This window comes from Mytilus trossulus, chromosome 2 (assembly GCF_036588685.1).
Source record: "Mytilus trossulus isolate FHL-02 chromosome 2, PNRI_Mtr1.1.1.hap1, whole genome shotgun sequence".
NCBI classification, from domain to species: Eukaryota; Metazoa; Mollusca; class Bivalvia; order Mytilida; family Mytilidae; genus Mytilus; species Mytilus trossulus.
In genome coordinates, this window is record NC_086374.1 from 73793480 (window position 1) to 73810725 (window position 17246).

Genomic DNA, 17246 nt, shown 5'->3' on the forward strand with positions numbered 1-17246 from the left:
ACTAGATTCGAAGAGTTATTGAGATTCGTTAATAATCTTCAAAAATGTGTGCAATATTGAAGGTTGCCATTTTACTAATCATATATAAATGAGGGGGAGGACAGGGGGTACCCTTCTCCCTCTTCCCACCCCTTTTCTCCTTTCTCCTTTCTCCTACCCCTCTTCTCCTTATTTTATTTTTTTTAATTTACCGGAAAAAAGAGATATTTTATTTTTTCATATTTTATTTTTTTTCTCCAACTTTTTCTCCTTTCTCCAAGCCTTCCTCTCCTTTCTCCTACCCCTACCCCCTTTCTCCCACGCTTTCTCCTCTTTCCTACCCCCTTTCTCCCTGTCTCCCTTACCCCTGTTCTCCCCCTCATAAATATCATGAGTCGAACAAGCCCATGGATGTAATTAATACGCGTTAGCTTGTTATCAAACTGTGTATTGACCTTTCAATTTTAGAATAATAGAGTTCAAATATATCAATATTCATGTTCTAAGTTATTGTCATTTTGACGTAAACGTTTTTAAACCAATGACACGATACGATTTATTTTTCGATTATCTCTGATATTTACTCATTTGATATGGTAAAGTCCCAACAGGTTCGAATAAGATCTTCCCAGCATATTAACATTGGTTTCCCTCCCCCTTACTTATATTCCCCTGACACAACCTTCATTATGTATGATAAAATCTTTGGGTTCAAAAAGTTTGTAAGCATTGTAAAATTGTTTCAACGGAGTTTCTCACAAAAATCAAAATACAGATGTCAGCAAAACATATCTGTGTCCAATATCAACAACAAGAACGATTTATTGAAAGATGAAATAAGATACTACGTGGATAAGAAAAACCCTCATGAATACAAATTATATGGTGTTGTAGCTGATGCTGCTTCGTTGACATTTCTTCAACGAAAGTCTAACAAACAACTGGGGGAACCATTTTCCTCGAATAGCAGTCTATGGCATTTCCCTTATTATAACTCGAATGATGAAATGCTGCTAAGAGATACATGCGATGTCAAATTGGCTATAAAAAGCATAGGAGATTACTCTTCAAATGTATATAGAAAAGGTTACGAAGCCCTTCAGCAATATGTCAATGGTGAAGTTTTAGACCAAGAGGTCATTCCTGCATTTACAGCGCTTGAAAGATTTTATAACAACAAAGGTACATGTATGTCATGTATATTTTAAAAGGCTTTTTTCATTTTACAGACTTTTGACTCCAGACAATATAATTATTCTACTCTTTGGTAATACATTTTGATACTCAGGCCAAGGAAAACCTCTGTGGAAAGTAATAAAATGCTGTTTAAAATTGGTGTAATTAAGAAAAAAAATATTTCCAATAATTTTGTGGTGTTTAGAAAACATTAAATTGGCATGGTTTATACATGTTATAAGAACTAGAAGTAAATTTTAAAAATACAAAAGAAAAGACACCTTTTAATGTTACTGTCATATTTAAATCATTTTGGCATTGCAGCAACATTAGACATGTTAGATGTGGGTTCACAACACATTTCATAATGTACATGTACATGTATGTAGATTTTTTAAAGAGCAAAAAAGAACAGCAAAAAGTACCATTTAGATTTGCAACTAAGAAATGTTCATTTGAAACAGAAAAAAATATATTGTACAGAGAACTATGTCATTACAATACACCTTATCGCTATTTCTCTGCCATTACTGATCATCACACAGTTTCCCGTAAAATTTTGACCTCATAAAAAAAATATCTGATGCCACAATGGAAAAATTATTGTTGTATGATTTAACAGTTCAAGCTACTGGGTCAGCCTGGAATATCGTTACATGTATTTAAAAAAAGATATATTCAAATGAGTTAGAATTGCAGATCTACTTATTGAACATGAATATGCAAGACAGTTTCTATTCTGTAAAACTTCTCAATGTCAGAAATTTATGTAAAAAAAATAAAATACAACTAAAGCGTGTCTAATTCGACTTATCATTAAGTAAAATAAATCAAACCTCAAACAGTAACATATTAGTAGGTGGCTATTTCGACCTAGGCCATATTGACTGGGCTGTCCCTGAAGTAATACCAGGGAAACCAGATCAAGAACAGCACATTCACTTTTAGAACTTCTTTATGATCATAATTTACACCAAATAGTTAACATACCAACACATAAAGAAAGAATCCTAGACTTAGTACTCGTCAATAATTCTTCTAACATTAACAAGGTCAGTACACTATCACCAATAGGCCTTAGTGGCCATGACATTGTCTATGTAGAATCTTACATCTTGTTAAGTAGGGTGAGAGAAAAAACCTAGCAAAATATTAAAATACAATAAAGCCAACTGGGGTAACCTGTAACATTAAGTTAGATCTAGAAAAAACATACAATGATCTACAAAACTTAGAGGACAAAACAAATGTAAATTTATATGTGGAACACATTTAAAACAAATCTTACACAATCAATGGAAAACAACATCCCACAGAAGTTCCTAACATACAAAAAAAGAATACCTTGGATTCATAACAACCTTTAATAATAAAATGATAAATTGAAAAAATAAATTATATTTATATCAAATGAAACAAAACACCAAGTATGCAGACAATAACAAACATCTGAAAAAAACAAGTACAAAAGGTAGCATATTGGGGTTGAATTGATAAAAATGGGATTTACCAATTAATGAACCGGACTAACCATGTAACAATCAGTCAAAACCAAAAAAACTGTTTTCCTTTATAAAATCACTGTGCACAGATAACACCAGTGTAGCAAAAGGCAGACATCCTCAACACACAGTTCCAATCAGTGTTTACAACCGAATCAAATAACTCCATTCCAGACAAAGGTCCTAGCTCTCACCCTGTGATAACACCACTTGAAATATCTTTACCTGAGGTCGAGAAACTTCTACACAACATAAACCCTCATAAGGCAACTGGCCCAGACAACATCAGTGGCAAAATATTAAAAGAACTCAAATGTCAAACAGCTTCAATTCTTACACTAATCTTTAAAACATCATTTGAAACTGGCATTACACCAACAGACTGGAAACATGCCAATGTAGCACAAGCATTTAACAAAGGGGAAAAATACAAGCCAGAAAAAAACAGCCCAATATTATTAACATGTATTTCCTGTAAACTTATGGAGCATATCATCACCAAACACATCATCAACCACCTTGAAAAGAACAATATACTGAATGACCTCCAGCATGGCTTCCGTCAGTCACGATCATGTGAGACCCAACTCATTTCATTCATACAAGAGCATGCAACAAATAACAACAATAACACACAAACAGACTTAATTATAATGGACTTTGCCAAAGCATTTGACAAAGTCCCTCATAAAAGTCTTCTATACAAACTTAACTATTATGGTATTAAAAAAGAAACACTAAACTGGGTCGCTGCCTTCTTAAATGACAGAACACAAACAGTTGTCCTGGATCATGCTGGATGGATAGTCATCTGACCTGACTCCAGTCACCTCAGGTGTACCTCAAGGCACAGTTCTGGACCCAGTATCATTCTTGGTCTACATCAACGCCCTACCAGAATACTTACAATCCAGTAAGCTCAGACTGTTTGCCAACGACAGTATCATCTACAAAACCATCAAATCTCAAAGTGACTGTGATGTACTCCAGTTAGATTTAGATGCAGCTGCTAAGTGGGAGCAAGACTGGTTGATGGCTTTCCATCCAGACAAATGTACAGTCCTTACAGTATCACAAACGAAAAAACAGTTTAAACATGACTATATCCTGCACAATCACAAACTTGAACTAGTCACTTCAGCTAAATATCTGGGCATTACACTAGATAAACAAGCAAACTTAAAATGGTAAAAACATACAGACAACATCATAGCTAATGGTAACAAATCAAAACCCAGGCATATATGGCACTAGTTCTTCCTAAGCTTGAATATTCATGTTGAACAAAGTTGAACAAACTTCTAAAATTGAGATGGTCCAAAGACGAGCTGCCAGATATGTCTGTTACAGGTACCATAACATCAGCAGTCCTACAGACATATTAAACTCACTAAACTGGCCCATACTACAGGAAAGAAGATTTCGCACAAGATTGATAATATTCTACAAAATATTACATCAAATTGTAGCAATCCCATCTGTTATCCTCATACCATCAGACAGAAGAACCCGCAAAAATCATAGTTTCATTTTCAGACACATTTCTACCAAAAAAAAATACATATAAATTTTTATTTTTTCCGTACACCATTACGCCGTGGAATTTACTACCAGTCCACACAGTAGCTGTAACCACAGTCGATACATTCAGAGAATAGTTTACACCAACTGTTCTCCACAAATTCATTTAACTTATTATTAGCCTATGTACATAGTTTTAATCACAATTTATAATTATTTTTTACGCACTCCAAACTCATTTTCAATTATTTTTGTGTTATTGTAAATATATATATAGGCCATGCAGCGCAAAATAGTATATAATCTTCAGATAATGAAGGACTACTGAAAACCTAAAGAAGAAAAGAAGAAGAGGGGTGGGGTTATTTTAGTAGATATAAACCAGTCACCAAAGATTTATGAAAACTATTCAAAGCACTTATTAGTTAATGTCTTAAACTGGAAAATCACCTTAAAATTGAAATGAATATAATCTCATAACTCAGAAATGTAATATATAAACTTTATTAAAACCAAAAGGGAGCTAAGTCAAGTTATGCTGATGATTACAATTCTTTAAGTGTACATGACTTGATGATGATGATGACTGCTATAAAGAGAAACATTGTAATAAGACCAAATTCAAAGCTCAGAGTATTTTTTTTATAATTCCTTTGATTGAATTATTCAATTTGTAATATCTAAATATTGTAATAATTAATATGGATGACCATAATGGACATTTTTTTCTCAGAAATTCATGAAAGAAGCCTACAAAAGCTAAAGAATGTAAAGCTGTCAGGAAGTGAAGTAACCATAGTGATGACCAATCACCTTCTTTCTCAACTTATTTATCATCCAACAAACTATCTAATTGATGAGAATTCATTGGAGAAACCAGCTGGAGAATGTCCCTGTGAATGTGGCAGTCAAATACACTATGGAAATACTAATATTGGTAAAAACTAATGAAATAATGTTGGCATTTTAAAAAATTTAATGCAGCCTATTTACTAATGTATTGAAGATCTTCCTTTTTGATGCTATTTGAAAGTCATATTCATAACAGTTTAAAAAAATTCTATGTTATTTCCATAAATTTGGAAGAAAATCATGCCTGGCCTTGTTTTTGCCTTCAATTTTTATTCAGAGTATGACATCACTTTATTTTGAACACATATTGATATCAAAGCAATAAAATTGGCATCATTGACCAATCTTTAGTTTCTATATATCAGTTTTAAAAATTGGATGTCTATTTTTGTTTATTTCAATAATGGGTTGTCTATTGTTTGATTTATACCATATTGTAATTTATTGCCTGAGATTGCTGTACACATTTACTTTATATATAATGTCTTATATTTTTTTCAGGAAGTCATCAGCTTTTTTATGGGCCAACAGACATAATAATATTTTCATCTGCAAAGAATACAATATGGAATAATTCAGAAAATTCATCTCTTTTCAAAATCATGGGTGGAGAGAAAGAATGGAGGCTAGAAAAAGACATTGAGGATGATAAGGAACAATCTCAAGATGAGCTGGACACCTTAGAGCTAAATATAGAAACAGAATTTACAGAGAACCAAGTTAACCAAATATGTAAACAGGCAATAGCTGTATCGTTATGGAAACATAAAAAACGCTTGAATAGTGTAAATGATGCATCTGGTCATTCAATGATACCTGTTTGTTTACTAAATAAAACTAGATATATGATGACTTTGTATAATGCAGAATATGATTATCTTTTAAGAATGGAGAACAAGGGCTTACCTATATTTCAAAATGAGGATTTTAATGAACTTAATTTTAGTGCAGTTATTGACTTGTGGATGATGATTCACCATTTCATATTTTCCTCAGTGCCATCTGAAGAAGATATACAAAAATTTGAAGGAACTTTTCATCTGGCCACAAAACTAGATGAGAAATTTACAGAAATTGTGAAAAGCTCGAAATTTGATTATGTGCTAGATGTAGATAATACATCAAGAAAGCCAAAAGATGCTTCATGGAACCGTTCTAGGTATTAAAATGTCCATATGTACTATCAAAGTGTATACAGTGTAATGTACTTTCTCATGTTTGTTTTAATTCAGTAACAATTACGTATATATTATATGATATATTGAATACCAGACAGCATAATACTGGTATAGTACATGATAAAAAGAATACAAGTTAAAAAAAACTAAGGTCATTTTAATTATATAGATTTCAGTAACCAATATGTACATCAAAATGTACATACATTTATCTTTTAAGGTACAAATGTATTCCAATGAGGACAGAAGTATTCTTTCTCTGTTAAACTGATACAGAGTTATCATGAAAACTAAGAAACATTAAATTGAAAATTTTGAATCTTGGGGAATTTTCTGGACTGGTTTGGTATTGGCCAACAAACAATCTTTTTTCATTAGCTTATAATAAAACAGTTGAATATGTAGTTGATATAATTTTGATTGTTCTCTCGGATGATATGATTATTATAGTTATTTTATTAATTGAACAAACAGATAAATCATACATTGCTATATTTTTAGTTGTCCTGTTCCAACTTGTACAACAGAAGTATGGAAAGTAAAAAAGTTACATCCTTTCCCTGAAAATTGGATGAAAATACCAGCAAAGTTCAAAGATCAAATTAAGAACGAGTTTCGTAAGTGGTGAAATACATACACTACTTTTACCTATAATGGTTTACTTTTTAAATTGTTATTTGGATGGAGAGTTGTCTCATTGGCACTCACACCACATCTTCCTATATCTATCTATATACTGGAAATTCCCTACATACCACATTAAAAATCAGATTGAAATTATGAATTAATTTCAGTTCATTTATGTTGTTACATTAATTGAATTATTTATGTAAATGACAATCCAGTTTCACAGTGAGAAAAAAGGTATATCAACATGCTGCATGACTACATTTTGTAATTTGACATCAGCATGAACAGAAATTTGATTCTGGAAAAAAATATTGAACCAACATTTTACAGGTCCACAGACAATACTGATGGATATTAATAAATATTAGTTATAAAAAAATATTTTGACCTTAAAGAATCAACATTAAAAAGTAAAATTTGTTAGGCAGGTAGCTTGTTTTAATTTCATTGTACAGAAATTGTTTACAGTTTACTTCACATTATTTTCAGAAATTACAGATGAAATGCATGCATGTTGTTCAGTGTGTTTAGATAGAATTATGAGGAGAATAAATCAGCAGAAAACTACATGAAGAGTTTGCTGGAAAGATACATAAGGTATTAGTTGTCAGATTTATGTCCTTCAGGAAGTTTGACCCAGTTAATATTCTTGAAGTTCTGCAAATTTAGAATTTTGTGTATACTTTTGTAAAATTGTGTGATCATTGCTGTTTTGCTCATATTTTAGATTTTTGATAGCATAAAATCATTTATATGCTACATTTCCTGAATATCAAGGAGAATCTCTCTTTTTGTCATGTTTGTTCATTGTTCATCAATGGAAATAATAAATACAATATAAATACTATATGCTTGAAAAGTTAGAGACAACTTAATAATAAAAGATAGCCAAAAGAAACATCTTTTTTCAATGGTAGTCATGTACAAAGCTGGTGTGTTATCATCTTAAAACTTGAAGACTCAAATGAAAATTTGCAATTTACTTGACATAGTTATTTTAAAATTTCACTTATTTTTAAGGTTAACAGTCATCAAGACAACCTTGGTTTTTCGTTTGATCTTCAAGCATGATCAATAAAAGAACTTATGTGCAGATTGACTTTAAGTCCTTAAGAACTACATGCAAGGGATTAGAAGTGGTGGAATACTTAAGAGGAAACCAGACTACCTATCCTTAAAAGATGCAATCTCACCTGCCTATCTGGACATATTTAACAATATTCAATAAATCAACTGACATTTCAATAAACCAATGCACATACATTCATTTGTAAGAAGTGGTTATTATTCAAGACTCGATAAATTAAATTATTTGGAGGAAGGAAGTCTTGTAACTTATATCTATTTCATATGCATCATTCATGTTGAAAGACATTATACAAAGAAATAATAAATCAAAGTGCTTTTGAGTACTGAAGGTAAAAGTTGCTTTCATTTTTTCAATTTTGGGTATTTTAGATAAAACATTGAATAGTATTTAGCTTGCCAAATTATAAATTTGAGTTGGAGTTATCTTCCTTTGCTCATAATTGTACATTTGTAGTAAAACCTATTTTTATTACTGATTCATACAACATTACTTATGTAAATTCTTCTTGTAAAGTATGGTTATACAAATTCACATTATATTATAACTCCAATATCTAATTATAACTTCACCATTAATAAATTGCATGCCATTGACTGGATAGAATCTATACAATGATAACTTCACTACACTATTTTGTTTGAACTATATGTTGTGATGAAACCTTGTAAGATTTAGATATCAAGTCAGTGTTTTATTATAAGAAAGTGTTGTTTATGCCCCACATACAATAATACATAAGGGGCTTTATGTTTTCTGGTCTGTGCGTCCAAAGTTTCCAAACATATGTTCGTCTGTTTGTCCCTCTGTTTGTTTGTTGGTTTGTCTGTCTGTCTGTCTGTCTTTCCTGCTTCAGTTTAAAGTTTTTGGTCAAGGTAGTTGTTGATGAAGTTGATGTCCAATCAACTTGAAACTCAGTACACATGTTCCATATGATATATCTTTCTAATTTAAATGCCAATTTAGATTTTTTTACCCCAGTTTCACTGTGCACTGAACAGGCATTACAGGCGTATGACATTAGCGCAGTTTAAAAAAAATTTGTAAGGGTTCCGCGGAACCCAGTGTCTCGCCTACTTTTGCTGTAAACCGCAGGCTCAACAAAAATGAGAAAAAAAAATCAATAAAAATATTCCTCGTGATACTATCTTATGATTGTAAGAAGCTTCTGTCCAAGTTTGGTAAATATCTAGGATAGTTGATTAATAAATCTAATAAATGTTTTGAAAACTTTAACTGCAGACTGTATGTAATGTTAACTGGAAGAAAATCTAAGTCCATTTAAAAGTAAAATACAGAAAAAATGGAGTTATCTTTTTACAAAATTTACTTCTGGATACTATCTTATGATCATAAATAAGCTTCTGTCCAAGTTTGGTACAAACCCAGGATAGTTTAAGAAAGTTATTAAAATTTTAAAAACTTTAACCACAGAGTGAATGTAAAGTTTCCCTGCAGAAAAACTAAGTCTATTTAAAAGTATAATACGGAAAAAATGGATTTATTTTTTTACAAAATTTACTTCTGGATACTATCTTATAAACATAAACAAACTTCTGTCAAAGTTTGGTTGAAACCAAGGATAGTTTAAGAAAGATATTAAAAGTCTAAAAACTTTAACCACAGGGTGAATGTAATGTTTCCCCGCAGAAAAAACTTAAGTCCATTTATAAGTAAAATACTGAAAAAGTGGAATTTTATTTTTACAAAATTTACTTCTGGATACTATCTTATGATCATAAATAAGCTTCTGTCTAAGTTTGGTACAAACCCAGGATAGTTTAAGAAAGTTATTAAACTTTTAAAAACTTTAACCACAGAGTGAATGTAAAGTTTCCCTGCAGAAAAACTAAGTCTATTTAAAAGTATAATACGGAAAAAATGGATTTATTTTTTTACAAAATTTACTTCTGGATACTATCTTATGAACATAAACAAGCTTCTGTCAAAGTTTGGTTGAAACCAAGGATAGTTTAAGAAAGATATTAAAAGTCTAAAAACTTTATCCACAGAGTGAATGTAATGTTTCCCCGCAGAAAAAAACTAAGTCCATTTATAAGTAAAATACGGAAAAAGTGGAATTTTATTTTTACAAAATTTAGTTCTAGATACTATCTAATGATCATAAACAAGCTTCTGTCCAAGTTTGGTACAAACCCAGGATAGTTTAAGAAAGTTATTAAAATTTTAAAAACTTTAACCACAGAGTGAATGTAAAGTTTCCCTGCAGAAAAACTAAGTCTATTTAAAAGTATAATACGGAAAAAATGGATTTATTTTTTTACAAAATTTACTTCTGGATACTATCTTATGAACATAAACAAGCTTCTGTCAAAGTTTGGTTGAAACCAAGGATAGTTTAAGAAAGATATTAAAAGTCTAAAAACTTTATCCACAGAGTGAATGTAATGTTTCCCCGCAGAAAAAAACTAAGTCCATTCATAAGTAAAATACGGAAAAAGTGGAATTTTATTTTTACAAAATTTAGTTCTAGATACTATCTAATGATCATAAACAAGCTTCTGTCCAAGTTTGGTAGATATCCAGTGTAGTTTAAGAAAGTTATTAAAATTTCAAAAAACTTTAACCACAGAGTGAATATTTGTTGACGCCGACGACGACGGAATGTAGGATCGCTTAGTCTCGCTTTTACGACTTAAGTCGAAGGCTTGACAAAAACCAACCTATTATTTCATTTTCGCAACACACCAAATGAGTAGTATTACATTGTGGCAGATGACCGAAGGACAGACGCTAAAGAACTACGGGTACGGTCTAGGAAAAAGTCTGGAGATGTAACTTGTATGCCTTCTACCACCTCCCCGTGGTGAGCAGGGGACAACAGTTACATACATGTTATGATTGACAATTCATTACATTTGTACAAGTGGTTAACGGAAGAGGTCTATAATGAAAAATGAAAAAAAACATATTTTGGATGGAGAGCCTCTCATTGGCACTCATACCATTTACCTGTAAAAGAAATGGTGCAAATGAAAAAGAAATGGCGCAAATGAAAGAAAAAATCGGTTCAAATGAAATGCAAATCAGCAAAAAAATGCAAAACGCTGCACTGATAATAGAAAATTCTAGTGCGAGTAGGGCATCTGTGCACTATGGACACATTCTTGTTTTTAAAAGAAATACATCATTTATTCAGTTAAAAACAAAACAAAAAAAACAAGAAGGAAGTTTCAGTAACTCAACATTTCATTATTTAAGACATGCTAGAATACTTAATGGAAATAAAAATATGAAGGAGATGTGGTGCAAATAAAATATTTATGATTTTCAATGAGACAACTATGCGCTATAAGTAAAAAGATAACCCTATGAACATCAACAATGAGTATAACCCTAACAGTAAGTAACCTTTGAAAGGCAACAGATGATTCATAACCAATCTTTGCTTAGTTACAAATTAATTAACATAGGTTGTGTAGTCTAAAATCAGAGCAGTTAGTTTGGATCCACCCCCCACACACAAAATAAAAACCCATACCAAGCCAAATCAACCAAACAAAAACAAAAAACATAAGGTTTCAACTCCCCCATTGTGCAAAGTTTCAACAGTGTAATGATAATGATGATGATGTGCAGGACCATGTTACTTTGATATGAATATAAATCCTTTTTAGGAAGACACTGATGTCTAATCCTATTGTCAATGTTTTTGGACAATAAAATATGTTTAAACTACTGATGTCTACCTGGACACATTATTTTGACACTTGACTCTTTGATCTAACATCTCAATGCACCAGACACACACACATATTGAAGTTCCTATTTGAGATATATCCCTGAAGTGCACTAGGTCTCCAAGGGTAACAACTACTTTTGTGTTTAATCTTATGTATAGTTGTACTTGTATTAAAATATAACTTTTTATGAGATTACTGTTATCATCAAGCAAAATTATGAGAAATAGGACCTACTGAATTTCAGATGGGATTTCATATTCGTATTCTGTTGAATTGGTCTTATATTTACAGGTTCAATGATCTGCAAAGTAACCTAACTTTTTTTAAAATTGAAAATGTACTTTTAAACAAGTAAGTAAGTAAGTAAGTAAGTAAAACTTTATTTGGATTCGGCATATTGACAAACAATACAAACATAAGCTCTAATGAGCTTTTCACCGAATATAAAAAACATATGCAATAACAAATAAAACAAGGCATGCAGCATGCAATAAATAATAAGTAGCAGCACCAAAAATTAACTCTAAGCAAATAGCATATACATGTATCTTGCAAAATACCAAAACATATATAAGAAGCACTAAAAAATTTAAAAATTTTCTGTTTAAAAAAATTATTTTTAAATAATTTATGATTTATAAAGTAAAAATTTCAAATATTTCAAATTTTAAAAGGTAAAAAACAAAATTTCAGTTGCAACGCAGGCTGTTAATGCAACATTAAAAGCATAAATATTGTAACACAAAGTTATCTACAGGCAGATCAAAAACATTCTGTTCCACGCCAGGACTGTACAAGACTCTTAAAATGTGAGAAACTGTTAACAGTCCTGAAGTGGTCAGGTAAGCTATTCCATAAAGTAGCAGCAGCAAAACTAAAAGATTTTTTTCCATATGAGGTAGTTCTTACCTGTGGTACATCCAAAATATTGCTGTATCTAAAAGAATATTTAGTGTGTTTAATTTTTATTAAATTTTGTAAACATACAGGAGCCAAATTAATTAAAATTTTATAAGTCTCAAGTGCCATTGTCCTGATGCGTCTTACTTGTAGGGTTGGAACCTTTGCGTTCTCAAGAAGAGTTTCAGAGGATGATAAATAGTTGTCATATACAAATCGTAATGCTCTCTCTTGTATTTTTTCAAATTTTTTAGAATTTTTCTCTGTACCAAAATGGTGACATCCCATTAGTCCGACAACCATTATTCCGACAGCCCATTACTCCGACAGCCCACTATTCCGACAGCCCATTACTCCGACAGCCCATTATTCCGACAACCCATTACTCCGACAGCCCGTTATTCCGACAAATTGATGCGTTTTTCTTATGTGTATGGGTAATTTTTCTCTAAAAAGACCAACTCCGTTCTCTTTGATATTTGTGGTTGTCCGTTTTGATTACAATTATTCTTTCCATGCGGGATATTTGTCTCAGTATATTGGAGTTGATACTCATGCATGCCTATAGCAACTGCTCAGTCCTTACCCTCGTCCCACTTTCGTTTTACTTGTCTAGGTACTTTATTTATCTTTATATTTCGTTGTTTGTGTGTCCAATATCAGTCTGTGCTGTTCTAGGTCGGGGTTTTTTTTTGCATATGTGTCTTGATCTACCTTCTTTCAGTAGATCTTCGGTTCCCCCTTTAGGGGAGTGAGGTTTCTCCACTGTTAACTACATAAATAAATATATCGGAGTTGTATAACATTTCCCGCCCTTTTTGGTCGCAACACTTTCTAACCCTTGTGTCACTCATCTGAGTTTTATTTAAATTGATTTTGTCACAGATATAAGGGACTAATGTGGCGTCAGTCAAAATGAGAAAATCAGAGACACATTATACACACCCAGATCCTAAAAAATAAGATGACAAATAGGACGAAACATTTGCTCAGAAAATATGAGCAATTCCAATTATGAATACGGTATCATGTTCGGGAATGTGAATCCACGAAATACGGAGACAGTACACAGCACTTCCAATAGCGATCGATCAGACATAGTCTGAGTGATGAAACTTTATATATTTGTAGGGATACCGATTTTATGTCCTGAGCTTATTTTAAAATCTAGAAAAATATGTCTCTTTTATTATGGTTAGTGGAGAAGCAGAAATGATGATTTACAACACAACTTATTACGAAAAACAAATATGACGGACATGAATATTTCGGCAACTTCTACTTAAATATTCATAAGGAAAAGTGCATGTATCGGTTCAGTGACTGTATATGTTATAGAAATATACAGTCAACACATTTTGACTGCTCAAATAGAACGAGTGCAGTATAAAGCCAATAACAAACTAGTAAATAATCTAAGACAATGTGTGACATTCTTGTCCCGCTTGTGTTTTTGTCAAATTGTCTTATTTTAAAAACTTAGTACATTATGTGTTTTTTTGGAAACTTGACACTTATTTTTCATTTAACGATTGTTTTCAAGAAGAAAAACATATTTAGATATCATTTATTTTAAGAAAGGTAGTTCTTATGTTAATTCAGAATCGGTGCTCTTCCATTACATTAAGAATTGAAATTGCTAGATAATCAAAAAATCTTATTGCTGATAAAGTTGAGGATAAGCGTCATTTTTCAATCAAATGCTCACTTCATAATAATTTGAGGGAGGAACTCTTTCACCATATTTCTAGCACGTAAGAATTTTAAAAAGTTAGATAAATATGATAAATTTTCGATGAAAAACACAGGAAAACTTTACTATTATGGGGTGAAAATGATGAATTCATTGTAAGTTCTTTTGAATTATGTAGTACATGTCTTGATACTGACTGTTATTTGATATCAATATGTTAGTTGATTTTTCTATTTTCCTTGGCTCCGATTGTGACTGAGGCTTATAGTGCTATAAAGATAATTATATCATATTAGCATTGTAATGTCTTAATGTTGGCCCAATCAAGTTGACCAAATTAGACCGCCGCTTCGAAAAAGGTGGGGTTATACTGTTTTACCATTGTCTGTCCATCCGTCCGTCCATCTGTCTGTTCGTTCGTACTTCAGTTCGTCCGTCCGTCCCATAAATATATTCGTTGCATCTTTTTCATGAACTACATTACAAGGATTTCTGAAAGGTCTATTGAAGTCGGCTATATCGTGTGATGCGTTTTCAAATTCATTACTCATTACATGACAGCCAAGTTGAAAATTTTCGTCACATTTTTCTCCTGAACTACAATACAATGATTTCTGAAATTTGGTTTCAATGTTTATATAAGTCAGTTAAACTGAGTGATGGTTTTTCGGATTCACAACTCAAAATCTTCCTGTCTACCGAAATGTTTGGGCGGGATTTCATCAGTAGCTCGTACCATCAATGGTTGTTCTTGATTTATATGCTCTTTAAAGATCCTTTAATTTGGAAAATGAAACATTCTTTTCTTTTATATTCTATATACATATTTCGAATTGAGTATGTAGACAGTATTCGAACTACCTTAGCCTTATGTTATATATACGTCATAATACGGAGTTATTTCTTAAAATATGTTATTACATATCTAAACGTAATAATACAGACAGACAAATTTAATTTTACCCTGATACCCTGATACTTGACTTGATACATTGTAAGTGTCGGACTTATGGGTTGTCGGAGTATTGGGCTGTCGAAGCAATGGGTTGTCGGACTAGTGGGTTGTCGGACTAGTGGGTTGTCGGACCAATGGGCTCTCGGACTAATGGGCTGTCGGAATAATGGCGTGTAACCACAAAAATGCCAAGCCAAAGGGCAAAAATTAAAATTACTCAAAATAAAAGTATGAAAAATTGTAAGTTTATTTAATCTGTTTAAAAATGATCCAATTCTCTTGAGAACATTCAGCTGTTTAGTTGGTAATCAATATCAATTCCAAGTAACTTTACTGTTTCTTCACATGATAAAATATTTTGCTGAATTTGTATAGATGGATTTTTTGCAAAGGTTCTTTTCCCTACAGCAATAACTTGGAATTTATCAGGATTTGCCTGCATCTTATTTTCTTTAACCCAATCAATAAGCACTTTAGACTCAGATTCTAATGTTGATATGAGCCGGATGGTCATAATCCGGACTACTAAAAGACAGAGTATTGTCGTCCGCATAATTATATAATGTACCATGTTTAACAAAAGAAAAAATATCATTTATGAAGATATTAAATAAAAGGGGCCCCAATATAGAACCTTGGGGTACCCCTTTTTGGATGTCAGCCCAGCTACTCAGAACACTGTTTACTTTAATTTGCTGTTTTCTATCAGAAAGATATGATTTTAATAAAGATACTGAATGTGGAGAAACACAATATGCTAGTAATTTATATAGTAAAATTTAAGTAAGCAGTCAAAAGCTTTTGATAAATCCATAAGAACTGCAGCTATATATAAGTTTTTGTCTAAAGCTTTACGCCAGTCTTCCAGTAATCTTAGCAACGAAGTCTGACATCCATGTCCTCTACGGAAAGCACTTAAATAAGGGTTAAAAAATGGAATCAAAGAAATCGTATAACTGTATTTCAAATATTTTTTCGTAAAATTTTGAAAAAATAGGTAACACACTGACTGGTCTGTAATTTGATTTAAGTAGTGGATCACTCTTTTTATGTAAGGGTGTAACTTGGGCTTCTTTAAGTTTGTCTGGAAATATGCCCGTGTCCACAGTCAAATTTATAAGACTGGTTAGCTGAGGTGCAACGATAGATTTACTAGCTTTAACTATTTTTGCTGGTACCCATCTGCTCCAGTTGCTTTTTTGACATTAACTTTATTTATGATTTTTTCCACTTTTTCTGATGTCACTTTTTGAAATTTAAAAGTTGCATCTGTTTTCAAGTGATTTTGTTCATGTATGGCATTTATGCTATGATTGTTTAATGGATCATATATAACATCATGTCCTATCTTCTCAGCGACAGTAGCAAAAAAATTATTAAAAATATCTGATACATCTTTTGAATTATTTATAATTTTGTTTTCTTCAAATAAAATAGTCTTTTGCCCTTGGGATTTGCATTTTTTTTTAAAAGAAAGGTTTGACAGTATCCCAAAAATCAGCACTTTTTGATCCTCCAGAAGAGCGTTCTAAAAAATATATTTTCATAGATTTCTTTTTAACTTATTTACCAAATTTCTTTGCTGTCTGAATTTTTCCCAAGTATGATTATTTCTTTTTTTGGTGTACTGAGAAAATAGCATGTGTTTTTCTGTATATGGCTTTTCTTAATTCTCCATTCATACATGGAAGAGGACTTTTTCTGAGATAAAATTATGGCAGTCACTAATACCAGTTGGAAAATTTAAGGTTTTAAAACAGGATGACTTTTTGTTCGTCAAAATGACGTCAACTAAAGATGGTCTACAATCTTTTTTAAAACAAGTTGGTTCTTTCACTAATTGATCTAAATAAAAAATATCACAGATATCACTTAAAGCTAGGTTGACATTTGTCAGAAATTAACATGTCAAAATTCAAATCACCAAGTACAATATAAATATCATATTTTACAGTTATTTTATCCAAGTTCTTTGAAAAAGATTCTGAGAAAGTATTTTCCGTCATTGAAGGGGGTTTGTACATTCCCATTATCAACCATTTCTTATCATTGATGTACACCTCGTGTGA

General features: G+C 31.7%; 1 protein-coding gene across 1 annotated transcript; it reads left to right on the top strand.

Moving 5' to 3' along the window:
- Nucleotides 1-456: 456 nt before the first annotated feature.
- On the top strand, nt 457-8262 carry LOC134707987 (uncharacterized). Its single transcript, XM_063568193.1, has 6 exons — nt 457-1161; nt 4912-5115; nt 5532-6189; nt 6710-6825; nt 7328-7435; nt 7859-8262. Exons 1-5 carry the CDS (start codon nt 573-575, stop codon nt 7408-7410), a joined length of 1650 nt encoding a protein of 549 aa, XP_063424263.1. The 5' UTR covers nt 457-572; the 3' UTR covers nt 7411-7435; nt 7859-8262.
- Nucleotides 8263-17246: the final 8984 nt, after the last annotated feature.